Below are 12,166 nucleotides of genomic sequence, written 5' to 3'. Positions count from 1 at the left end.
GAGCTTGGGAAAAGATGACAGCGCCCCATATGGAGTTAAGGCAGTGGAGACGGTGAGAAGGCACAGACAACTGGATTCCTTTGTAGAGTGGATGTGGGACATGAAAGAGTCAATTTTTTTTGCCTGAGAAACTGGTTAGATGTAATTGTCATTAAGATGGAAAAGGTTGTAAGTGAAGCTGGCTCTGGAACGAAGGTCAGCATGGTCTTGAACATGCAGAGTTTGAAATGCCCATCTAGATAGCCAAGCAAGATGCCTAGTACGCCATTAGGTATGCTAGTCTAGTTACGGGGAAATGGGAGGGGACTGGAAATACAAATTTAGGAGTCGTTGGCATATAGATAATGCTGAACACTACTCAAAAGATCACCAGAGAGTGGGTATAGACAAGGAAAACAAGAACGTCAAGGATCCAGACCTAATCCCTCCAGCATGAAGAAGTGGAGGTGAGAAGAGGAGGTAGCACGGAAAATGAACAGCCGGTAATGTAGGCAGAAGCTCTAAAGAGTGTGTGTCCCAGAAGCCCAGTGAGGAAAGGGAATCCAAGAGGAAGAAGTGAGCAACTGTGTCAAATGCTGGTGACAGGAGGAGTAAGATAAGGGCTGGGAGCCTGTGAATGGATTTTGATGGTGGACGGTGCTGTTCACTGGATGAGCCATTTCAGTGGGGTAGAGAGGATTTTCCCTTTGGCAATTCTCATTTTGGGCTAGGACTCCATGGAGGGTTTTTCAAATACCCGTTTTAATATTCATCCCTAGACTGTGGAAAAAGAAAACCTGCTAAAAGGTAACACCAGATGTTGGCTCTATCTAAAAGCACATATACTCTATAGGTCAAAGGCATTTTTAACAATTTTCTAGAAAATGAAGCTACAGCTGTAACAGCAAATATTGTGCATTATTAATAGAGGTCTACTTATTTCAAATAATATCTTCCCAAATGAAGCACAATAAAATAATGTGGATAGTATTTGTAATAGGCTAAAATTTAATAAATAATATTTTCGAAGAAGCTAGCAAAGCAACTTGTGTATACATTGGATAGATGAATTTAATACTCTAATACGATCTCTCCCATTGGTCCGTGCACAAGTGCACACTACATCAACATCTGGACACTGAAAATGTTTCACGTTGGAATGTAAAATAGCAGACAACATCTTGAGAGATGATCCCTTGAACCAGGAATTTGCTGTAAACAGGCCCAGGAATCCTATGTGCATTATGAACTATAAAGCAAGTAGATAATGTGGTTTGTACATACATCCAATACTACTCATCCACTACGTGGGGTTGCTCTTGTGACGTCTCAAAAATTTAAAATGAGCTGAATTATTGGCACTGGAATGACATGGTTCAGGGTGTGGGCTCTGGGGCCTGACTGCCAGATGCAAACCCCAGCATTTTCACTGGCTTTCATTTAGCTTCTTTGTGCTTTAGTTTCAGTATTTCTAGAACTGAGATAATAAGTGAATCTAAGGCATAGAGCTGTTTGGAGCTTCGAGTGAGTTAAGGTGCTTAAACACGTAGAACAATGACTGGTATATGGTGGCGTTGGGTAAAGATCAACTATCTTCATATATTTTCTCAGACTCACAGTTATTAAAGTTCAACTGGCATTATGTGTGAGTCTAATGTTTTTAAACAAAGAAGTCTAATCATTTGTTCTTATCATCATGGAAAATCCTACTGGGAACTATTACAGCATATTTCAAGTTGACATCATTTTCACTTTGAGATACAATAACAAATGATTGGCTTTAATATCTTGCAAGGGAAACATACTTGGTTGGCTGGGAAACCAGGGCATCTTTATGAATTCGGTAACAGGGATACACATTGAAGGTACCAGGCTCCATGGAAACCCCCTCCACAGATGAAAAATCCTTCTCAACCAAACCAAACATTTCCATCATCTTAAATCCTAAAGAGAGAGAGAGAGAGAAAGAAAGAAAAAAAAACCCAGGCATTTTAGGATTTTAAATTTCAAAATTAGTCTTTTAAAGATAGAAAAAATCTGGACCTGTTTTGTATTTCCCAAATGTATTTGGAAAGATTGTGATAATGCATACCTGCAAGATCTACGCCATCCTTGTACACCAGCGGGCAGGCTGGGAAGCAAAACAAACAATATAAAACCCCGATTTAGATATTTTCCAAACATACTCTTTCCCTGTCCTGAGAACAGGAAACTAACATAATCTTTGCGGAAGTCAATTGTGAAGGGGATCCAAACCACATGTGGCTATGGTTTTCTGTAGATTCCTAAAGACTGAAATGCTCTCCCTTGGCCTACTACAACCAAAAGGACACGGCTTCCTTCTCCTCTCATGGATCTATTAAAATCTATGGTGGTCTCTTGAGAGCATGTGTTGGGAGTAGTCTCACTTCTAGTGTGTCACCCTGATGAGCAGTCTTACTACATTTTGAAAACCATTTACTACAGCTGTTTAGGCAGAGTTGCTTTTAGACATAGACTCTCATCTCATTAGGGAAAGTTTTTATCCACCTAAAACCCTAAACGGGGGAGAGCGGAGGTTTATTTCCAAATGCTCAAAACCACAAAACTTAATGTCTGCATACTAAACAGCTCTGCAAATACATATTCTTTTCTCAGATCAAGATGGGACTCATTATTTAACTGGTATGAAATATTTCAGCCATTAAGCAACATGAGTTAAGTACAAATTCCAAAGAACTAACTTGCTGAAGCGGTTTCGCAGACAAAAGTAATCAACTCATCTTCAATTTTCTTAAAGGCGTCAAAGTCATCCACAAAGAAGACATGCCGTGAACTGGGCTTGCTGCCAATGCTAACCAACTCTGAGTAATCTGCATCAGCCACACCAACTGCAAAGACGCTGTAACCTGTGGCAGGAGGGGAAGAGAGTTCTGATTATTTTAAACTGCACAAAATACAAATAATGCAATGTAAGACACGTCCCTGTGTTTAAAATGTTGATGAAGGAGGCCTGGTGGGGGTGGATAATTCATTTTTTATTGTCCATCAGAATTCTGCATGGGCACATGCCACCAAATGATAATTATTCCATCACCTGCTAAGCAATTCTCCATTTTAAAGAAAACTCAAGACAGGCAATGCCCCAGTCAGTGCTTGACAAAATAGTTGCCATTGGAGGAACATCTTTATGCTATATACTTCTAATAATTATTTTAAGGTTTATGGGATGAAATGTAGTTGAGACAGAGAAACTTCATCTCAGTTTATTCTTAACATGTAAAACCTGAGGTATTAATAGGCTAGCAGCCTGAGGTGGGTCATGGTTCCATGCTTGGCAAATAAATATTAAACTACTGTTTGCCAGGCATGTCTTAAAAAATGTAATCTTCATGATAATCCAATGAGAATCTCCATTTTACAGATGAGGAGGCTGAGGAGCTTCTGTGATCAGGTTCCCTCCCTGGCCCTTCATAATGGTCCTTTTCACAGTATTACACTTAATTGCTACAATTTCTTATACAGGGCGTCCTGTATGTAACAAAAGTATTAGAGAAAATACAGCAAAATATTAGATTTGTAACTTGGAACGTTTTTTAAAAATCACATTGTCTATGAGAGACTCTGGACTCTGGGAAACAAACTGAGGGTTACAGAAGGGAGGGGTGTGGGGGGATGGGGTAACCAGGTGATGGGTATTAAGGAGGGCATGTGTGGTAATGAGTACTGGGTGTTATAGGCAACTAACGAATCACTGAATACTACATCAAAAACTAATGATGTACTATATGTTGGCTAACTGAACATAATAAAAAATAAAAAAATAAAAATCACATTGTCTAGTTAATATTAAAAAAGATTTACATTAAATATTCAGAAAGATTTAGAAACACTTAAATCATTCTGATGGGCCTATAAATTTGTATTCAGAAAACAATGGCAACATTATTATCCGTGGCTTACCATTTGCTTGCATCTCCCCGGAGATTTTGTTCACATCATCTTGTGACCTGCCATCAGTTATAACCACGATGACCTTTGGGATACCTCTTCTGGTCCCTGACTCTGCAGTGAACAAACTATCTCGGACATGCTTGATTGCTTTTCCTGAAACAGAGGAAGGCGACTGTTCAATTTCATTCCTCCCCTTGTTTGTTTCGCTGGGGAGGGAAGGGTGGAAGTTCTTAGATCAGTAAAAAAATCCTTTCAAAAAAATCTATATTCTTATGCCTCCAAAAAGTCATTTCAGTAATTATTAATGATGAATTACTCTGGGTCTTTGCTGAGTTTTGCTGTTGCTGTTATTCTTACCTGTTTTTGTATTTCCTCCTTTGTATGAAATATGTTTAATTGCATCAAGAAGGGTCTCTTTGGTGTTGTAGGCATTTAGTTTAAATTCTGTTCTGGGGTCATCAGTGAACTGAACCATTGCAACCTGGAGAGAGACAAGGTATTTGTTTTCACATATATAAAGACTTCCTCCAGAGAGCACACACAATGGCATGATTACACCTATGATTTTAATTTCTTTTTTAACCCAAACCACAATTTCCTTGGCTTAAAATTTCACACAGGTTACATAGCAAATCTGACAACATATTAAGGAGTATTTTTTGTTCTCTAAGTATTTTTCAGGAAACAGTTTATTTTTAAAAATTTCTCTCAGTCTCCTAACAATCTCCTTTGAAAGTATGTAGACCTTTTGCTTTCTTGTTTGACAGATGGAAAAAAAAGCAGCCTTGTAATCTGACAAAGGTCAGAGAATCCGAGGTGGATTCTTTACAAGGATGTCTTCATGAAACAAACCTGTGAAGTAATTACGACTGTTCCACCGTTTTACACACGAGAAGACAAAGGCACTCAAAGTCACGTGCCTTGCACAAAATCCCAAGGGTGGCCACTGCAGAACCCACAGCTGAAGCCAAGTAAATCCCACCTCAAAATCCATGTTCTTTTTCTTTAAAGATTTTTATTTATTTATTTAGAAAGTGAGTGAGGGGAGGAGCAGAGAGAGGGAGAGACTCTCAAGCAGACTCCTTGGTGAGTGCAGAGCCCATGCAGGGCTCCATCTCAAGATGCTGAGATCATGACCTGAGCTGAAATCAAGAGTTGGACACTCAACTGACTGAACCACCCAGGCGCCCCCAAACTCTATGTTTTTAACCACTACAATAAAAGCCTTCCTGGCTTCATTTCCTATAGTTTGCTTTTCTAACAGTGGAATTTGGGGGTTATCTTTAATTTACTGGGATTTTTTTTGTTTGCTTTTCAGAATGATCATGGGAGGGAATAAATACAGCATCTTCAAAGTGCTTTCTTTGATTGTGTGAGCCTTCAGCTGCTACCAGCTTTCAAGGGCCACTGCTGCAGATGTTACCATCTCTAGGGAACCACATCTGACCCTTCTATCCAAAATAAATTCCTTGCTCCCTGAAATGCCTTAGCACTTTATCTATTTTTCTCTTATGGTTCCCCTTACATCCAAATTTTCTCAGCCATTCCTCCATGATACATTCCGAATCTGTTCCTACCCGTGCATCTCCTTGTTACCACCCATGCCCAGGCCTCCAACTCATCTCTGTGTTGGACTATGGTCTCTCTGCATCCACTCTTACCCGTGTTACTATTCACAGTCCATAAAACAGTCGGAATGACTTTTATTCTCTCCTTAAAACTTTCCAGTGGCAGGGGTACCTGGGTGGCTCAGTCGGTTGAGCGTCCGACTCTTGGCATCAGTAAGCTGCTTCCAAACCCAGACTTGTCTATCCTCTCATTTAGGGTCAGATCTGATCGCTTCTCCATATCAACTGACAAGTAGCCATAACAATAGCGTGGGATAATTTTTTAATGCATAGAATGAATTAAAGATTGTTCAGTTAGCCTTACTTGAGTTCCATCAGCACCGATCTTGTTCAGGGCTCCAACAGTGCTATACAGAAAGTTAATGATCTTATTGAAATTTTCATCTCCAATACTCCAGGATCCATCCACCATAAATACCAGGTCTGCCTTGGCAGCTCTGCATACTGAAGACCAGGAATGAATTTTGAATTCGAGATAAGGGGAAAACAGTAGTTATTACAACCAACAAAGCCGATGATGGTTTCCTTCTGGTAACTACAGCTCTTTCCTAAAGGAAAGGTATAAATCACATTCCAAGCTCTTGCTCATTATACTTCCTGATAATCATTTCTTTCCTATAGTCAAGGAGAAGCTTGACTTCATGACTGAGAAGTTTTATCAAACATGTAGAATTATGAAAAAAATCAATCTCAGCCCTCCAAAATAGAAAATTAAAGAATAGAAAAATGAAGAACTAAAGTGATTTAGAGACAGAAGTAGCAACAAATACTCTCAAGTACTCACTTATTAGAAGAAAGTCCAAGCTATTACTCTAAGTACCCTATTCTCTGCTTATTGAGTCAGTAACTTCAGAGAGATTCAAATTCAGAAGGAAGGCACAGGACATAATGGAAGCAGATTAATCTACAATTTGATATGCATTTGGGCTAAGGCTGTAAGCAAACTTCCAGCCTTGCTCTAAAATTCTGTCTATGCCTTTTTGCCACCCATTGGTACTTGTCAAGAAATGTACATTAATGCTAGCCCAGGGAGACTATTATCAGTAGTTATTACTGATACCAACATAACAAGCAACAAACACACCAACAAAAACCCACTCCACCTAAAGCATTTTTCAGTAGTCCTTCATTGGTGTCCTGTGCTGTTTCAGATTATCTATGCCTGTCTTCCCCTTATTAGTGTGGATCATTGTGGTTGACTCTGTTTTATGATGAAACAAATAATTTACTCTTCAATAATCTGAATCTTTTAATCTTAGGCCAGTTGCACACAAATATTCTATGAGATAGTGTGCCTTTCTCCTTTCTTTAGGAAAAAAAAAGCCCTTGGTTTTTATTTTATTAAGTTGTACTTGAAGCTATTCCCTTAAAGCTATTTATAATATAGAATAAACTATCTCCAGGCGAGGTAATAATCCAGGGACAATAAGGATCTGGTAAGGTTGTTCTTCTAAGTTCTGAGATTTATAAAATTTTACAAATTTATGGTTTGAATTTAGAGCTGAAAGGGATCACAAGATCTGCTAATTATAAGCTTATTAAAGAAAATCTGGTCCTCTGTTACCAAAGAAAAATGAAATCAAGATGAGATTTCAACTTTGAAATGAGAGCAAAATCTATGTGAATATATACTCAAAATGAAAATTTCTGTAATAAATCAGAGAAAAAAACATAAAAATGCATGAAGGAATTACCTCTGGGATATGAAATTGTGTTCTTAAATTTCTTCCTTGTACCCTTTTCTTCTTTTTAATGTTTGTTTAATAAACAAAACCAAGAGAAAACCTGAACCTAAAATCACAGCATTATCATATTATTCTTTTACCTTCTTTTGCTGGTGGAATGGTCGGAGGAAAAGTAGGTGGTTGAGTAGGAGGTGACTCTGTAGAGAGAAAAGGAACATGGATTAGCCATCACATCTGTGGTGAAGAGAGGGAGGTCATGGAGTAATAATTCTTCAGTAAAGTCAATGATTTTGGCCATTGTCTTCTTGGAGAATATAGTGAAGTTAGTTACTACTATAAATCAGCCACAGCCTGTGAAAACTGGCTCCATCCAACCCCTAAACTCAGACTGAAAGCTTGAAATGCCATTTTGCCACAATTCAGTTTACCCAGCAGGAGTCAATGCAATCAAACTGTCAACTACAAAGTGGTTCTAATGCTGATTTAAGACAAGACTCTTGCCAACCCATTTCGGATTAGTCTCTGGCTTCTTTCACACATATAATAAACTTCGTTTCTATTCTGCCTAACTAAGGACTGGCCATCAATTCTTGTTCAATAGCACTTTCCCCCCCCTCTCACTCTGCATCCCCAGGATGTGGTCCCCAGTGGAATCTAATTTGCTCTCTTTTCTGCTCAGACTCTTATCTGGAAAACTTTCAGTTCTGAGGACCAAATGGCAAGACACTGGGAGGCCACCGTGTGTCCAGATCAGTTCAACCTGGATGATGAGGGATGAGACGTTCATGTAATATGCAAAGTGTGATTGGCTAAAGGAATGGGGGATAGTTACATGAGAGTGGTGACTTTCACAACAGTTCATGTGGTAAAGAGCAAGGAAATCATGGAATCATTAGGTAAACATCCTAAATGTTACTATATTCTTTTCTTGTTCTTATTTGGCACTAAAAATTTAAGAAAAACTGAGAAAATTCTTTTATCATCTCAGATTAATATGAGGGAAAACTCTTGAATAATTATAGCCATTCCCTCTGAAACAGATGAGCACCAAATAGCCGGAAAGATCTGAGTTCAGGCAGACTGATTACTTGGTCAGGAATGTTATAAAGGGAATTCCTTCACTGGCAGGAAGGTTGGAGAGATGAATTTTAATTTTAAGGTCTCTTTCAATTCTAAGAGGCAATATTTATTTATTTATTTAATTTAATTTAATTTATTTATTTGACAGAGAGAGACACAGCAAGAGAGGGAACACAAGCAAGGGGAGTGGGAGAGAGAGAAGCAGGCTTCCCGTGGAGCAGGGAGCCCGATGCGGGGCTCGATCCCAGGACCCTGGGATCATGACCTGAGCCGAAGGCAGACGCTTAACGACTGAGCCACCCAGGCGCCCCTAAGAGGCAATAAAATACAACTATTTGAATAAAATAATTCAACATTTAAAAAAAACAAAGTAACTGTATATTACCAATATAGAAAAATGTTTGAGATTAATTAGTATGTGAAATGAAGCAAGTCACAGAATACCAAGCTATGATCCTATTTGTGAAACATAAAAAAACCTATCAGATACATATGTATCTGATGTATATCAATATATCTCTCTATCTCTATATAGATATAGATTGGATAGAGAGATAGATAGATAGATAGATTATGGAGAATTTCTTGAAGGAGAACAAGCTGGTACAAATGGGCACTTGTGGGAAGGAAGAATGGGGAAAGAGGGAAGTCAACAAAGTACTTTTTACCTTCTGTTCCATTATTGTGAATATATATCACTTTAATCTTTTAAAGGCAATTTTTGAAGCTAAAAAGTGTCAAACGTAAAATAAAAAGTGAGAAATCTTAATACCAAAACTAGGACTGTAAAACTTTCTTGAAAGCACCATAAAATGCTTCTAAAGCCAGATGTATTTATCTTAAAATCTGTGGAAGTAGTGGGTCAACTTTATAATTGTCCACCTTCTTTATTGTGGGAAATTGAGGCATATCCTAAGTTCTAAGTCCTAAGAACCAAATCAATGAGAAGCAATGGCAGACAGATCAATATGTTTGGGCAGAACATCTGGCCAAAGACTCTTTTGGGTAGGAAGAACCACAGTGAACTGGTGATATATGTTTATATCCTCTATGTGGCATACAGATGGTCCCTGTCTTCAATATGTGAGGGGCTGTCCCATAGAAGAGGGAGCAATCTTGATCTGCATTGATTCAGAAAGGTGAACTAGAGCCAGTGGGTAGAAGCTACAAGAATACAGATATCCCCAACATAAGGGAAGCACATCAAACAGAGCTATCCAAATTAACCCTGGGCTGGTAGTTAATACTTGTGGAGTTAAGGTTAGGGGACGTTGAAGTAGACCAGGGATCACAAACCCAAAATATTTTTAAAGGTCAGCAAGTAATGAAAATGAGCAAAGGACTAGCCTACACATTAACAAGGAACAAACTTGAGAGCACATATACTGTATAAAAGAGATAGGAGTTGGTCTCAGCAGATTGGCACCATGATATGTGTGTCCTGGGTTGTCAAATCTTTCGAACTTTCAACAGATTCTTTAAAGCCTGGGAAAAAAATGTATGGCTCAGAGAAAACCTATTTCACGGTGATATCTACCCCGTGGCCATCAGTTTGTGACTTCTAAGAAGACAGCCATGGTGATATAGAATACCTGTTCAGTAAGATATGGGTAGAAAAGTTCCTCAACAGGTTCTCTTGGATCTTTACCACCACCACATGGGGTTAAGAGAACAAGTGTTTAATTTTTACTGCTGAGCAAAAAGAAGCTCAGAGATGTGGAACTGCCCAAGGCCACCATGTTAGAAAGGGTCCCAAAGAAGGCTGTTTGACTCAAAATCTTGTGCACCATCAGGTCCCTAGTAACTTCAAAATTATATGATCCTCTAACTATAAAATAGAATTCTAATCAGCCATAAAAAGAAACATACTATTGATACATCCTACAACATGAATAAGCTCAAAAACATACGGTAAGTGAAAGATGCCAGATGCACCTTTGAAATGTCCAGAAAAGATAAATGTATAAGAAAAGAAAGCAGGGGTGCCTGGGTGGCTCAGTTGTTAAGCGTCTGCCTTCGGCTCAGCTCATGACCCCAGGGTCCTGGGATCAAGCCCTGCGTTGGGCTCCCTGCTCCATGGGAAGCCTGCTTCTCCCTCTCCCACTCCCCAGCTTATGTTCCCTCTCTCGCTGTGTCTCTCTCTGTAAAATAAGTAAATAAAATCTTAAAAAAAAATCACTCTCTCTCTTTCAAATAAATAAATAAAATCTTAAAAAAAAAAACAGAAAAGAAAAGAAAAGAAAGCAAATAGCCTGGGACTGAAGATGGGACAGAGGAGTGTGAATGAGTATGAAAGAACTCTTTGGGTTGATGGAAATGTTCTAAAATTGGATTGTGGTAATGACTATACAACTCTTTAAATCATTGAATTGTACATTTAAAATAGGTGAATTTTACGATATATAGACTATACCTTAAAACTATATATGCAATATAAAATGTGGAATATTTTAGTGTTAAGAAATAAAATCTTCATATTAGAAAAAAATTGGATGATGCCATTTATTATACTTTCACCATCTGTTTTTAAAGGTCACACATTGCTGATGATTTCTTCCTGCCTGTGCCAGATGAACTGGAAGACCTATACATAGACAGAACTTTCCAAATGTCAGATATAAGATAGAGGGGCTACCAAGAAAACCCATGCCCACCACCTATTCAGATACAAAATCCTCAGGGACTTTGAGTCTAAGTTCAAGATACTGAGTTAAGTACACAAATTTCCCCAGAATTCACTACAATTTTCATGTTTGTGCCTTTACATCAGAAATCCTTGATTAAAAGCCATTCCAAGAAGTTGACACTCTCCTTGGTCTTTAGAACATGTAAAAAGTGTTTTGTTTTAATTTTATACTTTCCGTTTCCCTTCAGCACATCAGATCTGCAGCCAACTTGGAAAAAGTGCATGAGCCTCTTAAGTAGGCAATAACTTGAGGGTCAGCCATTTGGAACATCTTGGCTCCATTCCCACCTCATAGCTGTGGTAACATGCCATTGTTTGAATGTCAGGACCCGGGCCTTAAACTTCATTTCACACTCTGCATACCACAAACGTTCCTTATGGATATAGATCACAAAAAAGGTCATTGTTTCAAGCACTTTGCTATCATATGGCCTTACAGTCCTTTGTGAAACATATGGAGGATGGAAAAAACCCCATACAGATGACATCAGTGGGCCACATGCAGTGAATTATGGGACTGGAGAAGAGGAAGAAAACTTGAATTACAGGTATTCCTGGGCAGCAATAGCTAACATTTCTCTAAATGGAATAAAGTTTTTGAACCAAAACAGGATGCATAAAATACTATTTGTCCATGGAGACAGGGATCGGAGAGGACACACTTGACTTACGTGTTTTTTCCATTATGCTCACACTGGGTCCCTCGATCTCCTGAAGCTTTGTGTAAACACTGATTTTATATTCTGAATCAGGCTGAAGTCCATAGAAGCAATGCCTGGTTGTCCCTCCACCCACAGTGGATTCTTGCTTTTTTGTGTCTATAATAAAACAAAACATACATGCATGAAATTTTTAAAAACAGTTATCAGTAGATGATTTGCTTCTAAAATGCCTAATATGCATGGCCTAATCAGATAACTTCAGATTGAATATACTTGTTTAGGTACTGTACCTTTTTCTAAAGAGTTAATACATTCACTGATTTTTTTTTTTTATAATTGAAAATCACATTTTCATTATGTTCAAAAATGAGAATAAAAGACTCCTGAGATCAACGCTTTAATGGGAAATTATTAGCATATATAATTGTGTGTACATGTCATAATTGATCTTTTGGACAGGTGGGGAGGTGAGCATATTTACTTTTTAAAAATTAGAATATTCTAGGGGCGCCT

General features: G+C 38.4%; 1 protein-coding gene across 4 annotated transcripts in view; it reads right to left on the bottom strand.

The window, feature by feature from the left end:
* The window catches only part of COL14A1 (collagen type XIV alpha 1 chain), a 211,633-nt gene that overhangs the window by 88,264 nt on the left and 111,203 nt on the right, over nt 1-12,166 (bottom strand). For all 4 annotated transcript variants that reach the window (XM_021688762.1, XM_021688763.1, XM_021688765.1 and 1 more), the window contains 8 exons: nt 11,663-11,809; nt 7,366-7,422; nt 5,845-5,984; nt 4,270-4,393; nt 3,922-4,065; nt 2,703-2,867; nt 2,072-2,110; nt 1,785-1,923 (listed from right to left, as the gene is read on the bottom strand). In XM_021688762.1, coding sequence (XP_021544437.1) covers nt 1,785-1,923; nt 2,072-2,110; nt 2,703-2,867; nt 3,922-4,065; nt 4,270-4,393; nt 5,845-5,984; nt 7,366-7,422; nt 11,663-11,809 — 955 coding nt within the window. The remainder of the gene's footprint in view (nt 1-1,784; nt 1,924-2,071; nt 2,111-2,702; nt 2,868-3,921; nt 4,066-4,269; nt 4,394-5,844; nt 5,985-7,365; nt 7,423-11,662; nt 11,810-12,166) is intronic.

The sequence above is a fragment of the Neomonachus schauinslandi genome, chromosome 4, assembly GCF_002201575.2.
Source record: "Neomonachus schauinslandi chromosome 4, ASM220157v2, whole genome shotgun sequence".
NCBI classification, from domain to species: Eukaryota; Metazoa; Chordata; class Mammalia; order Carnivora; family Phocidae; genus Neomonachus; species Neomonachus schauinslandi.
The sequence above is the reverse complement of the archived record's forward strand: the minus strand, read 5'-3'. Positions and strand labels throughout refer to the sequence as shown.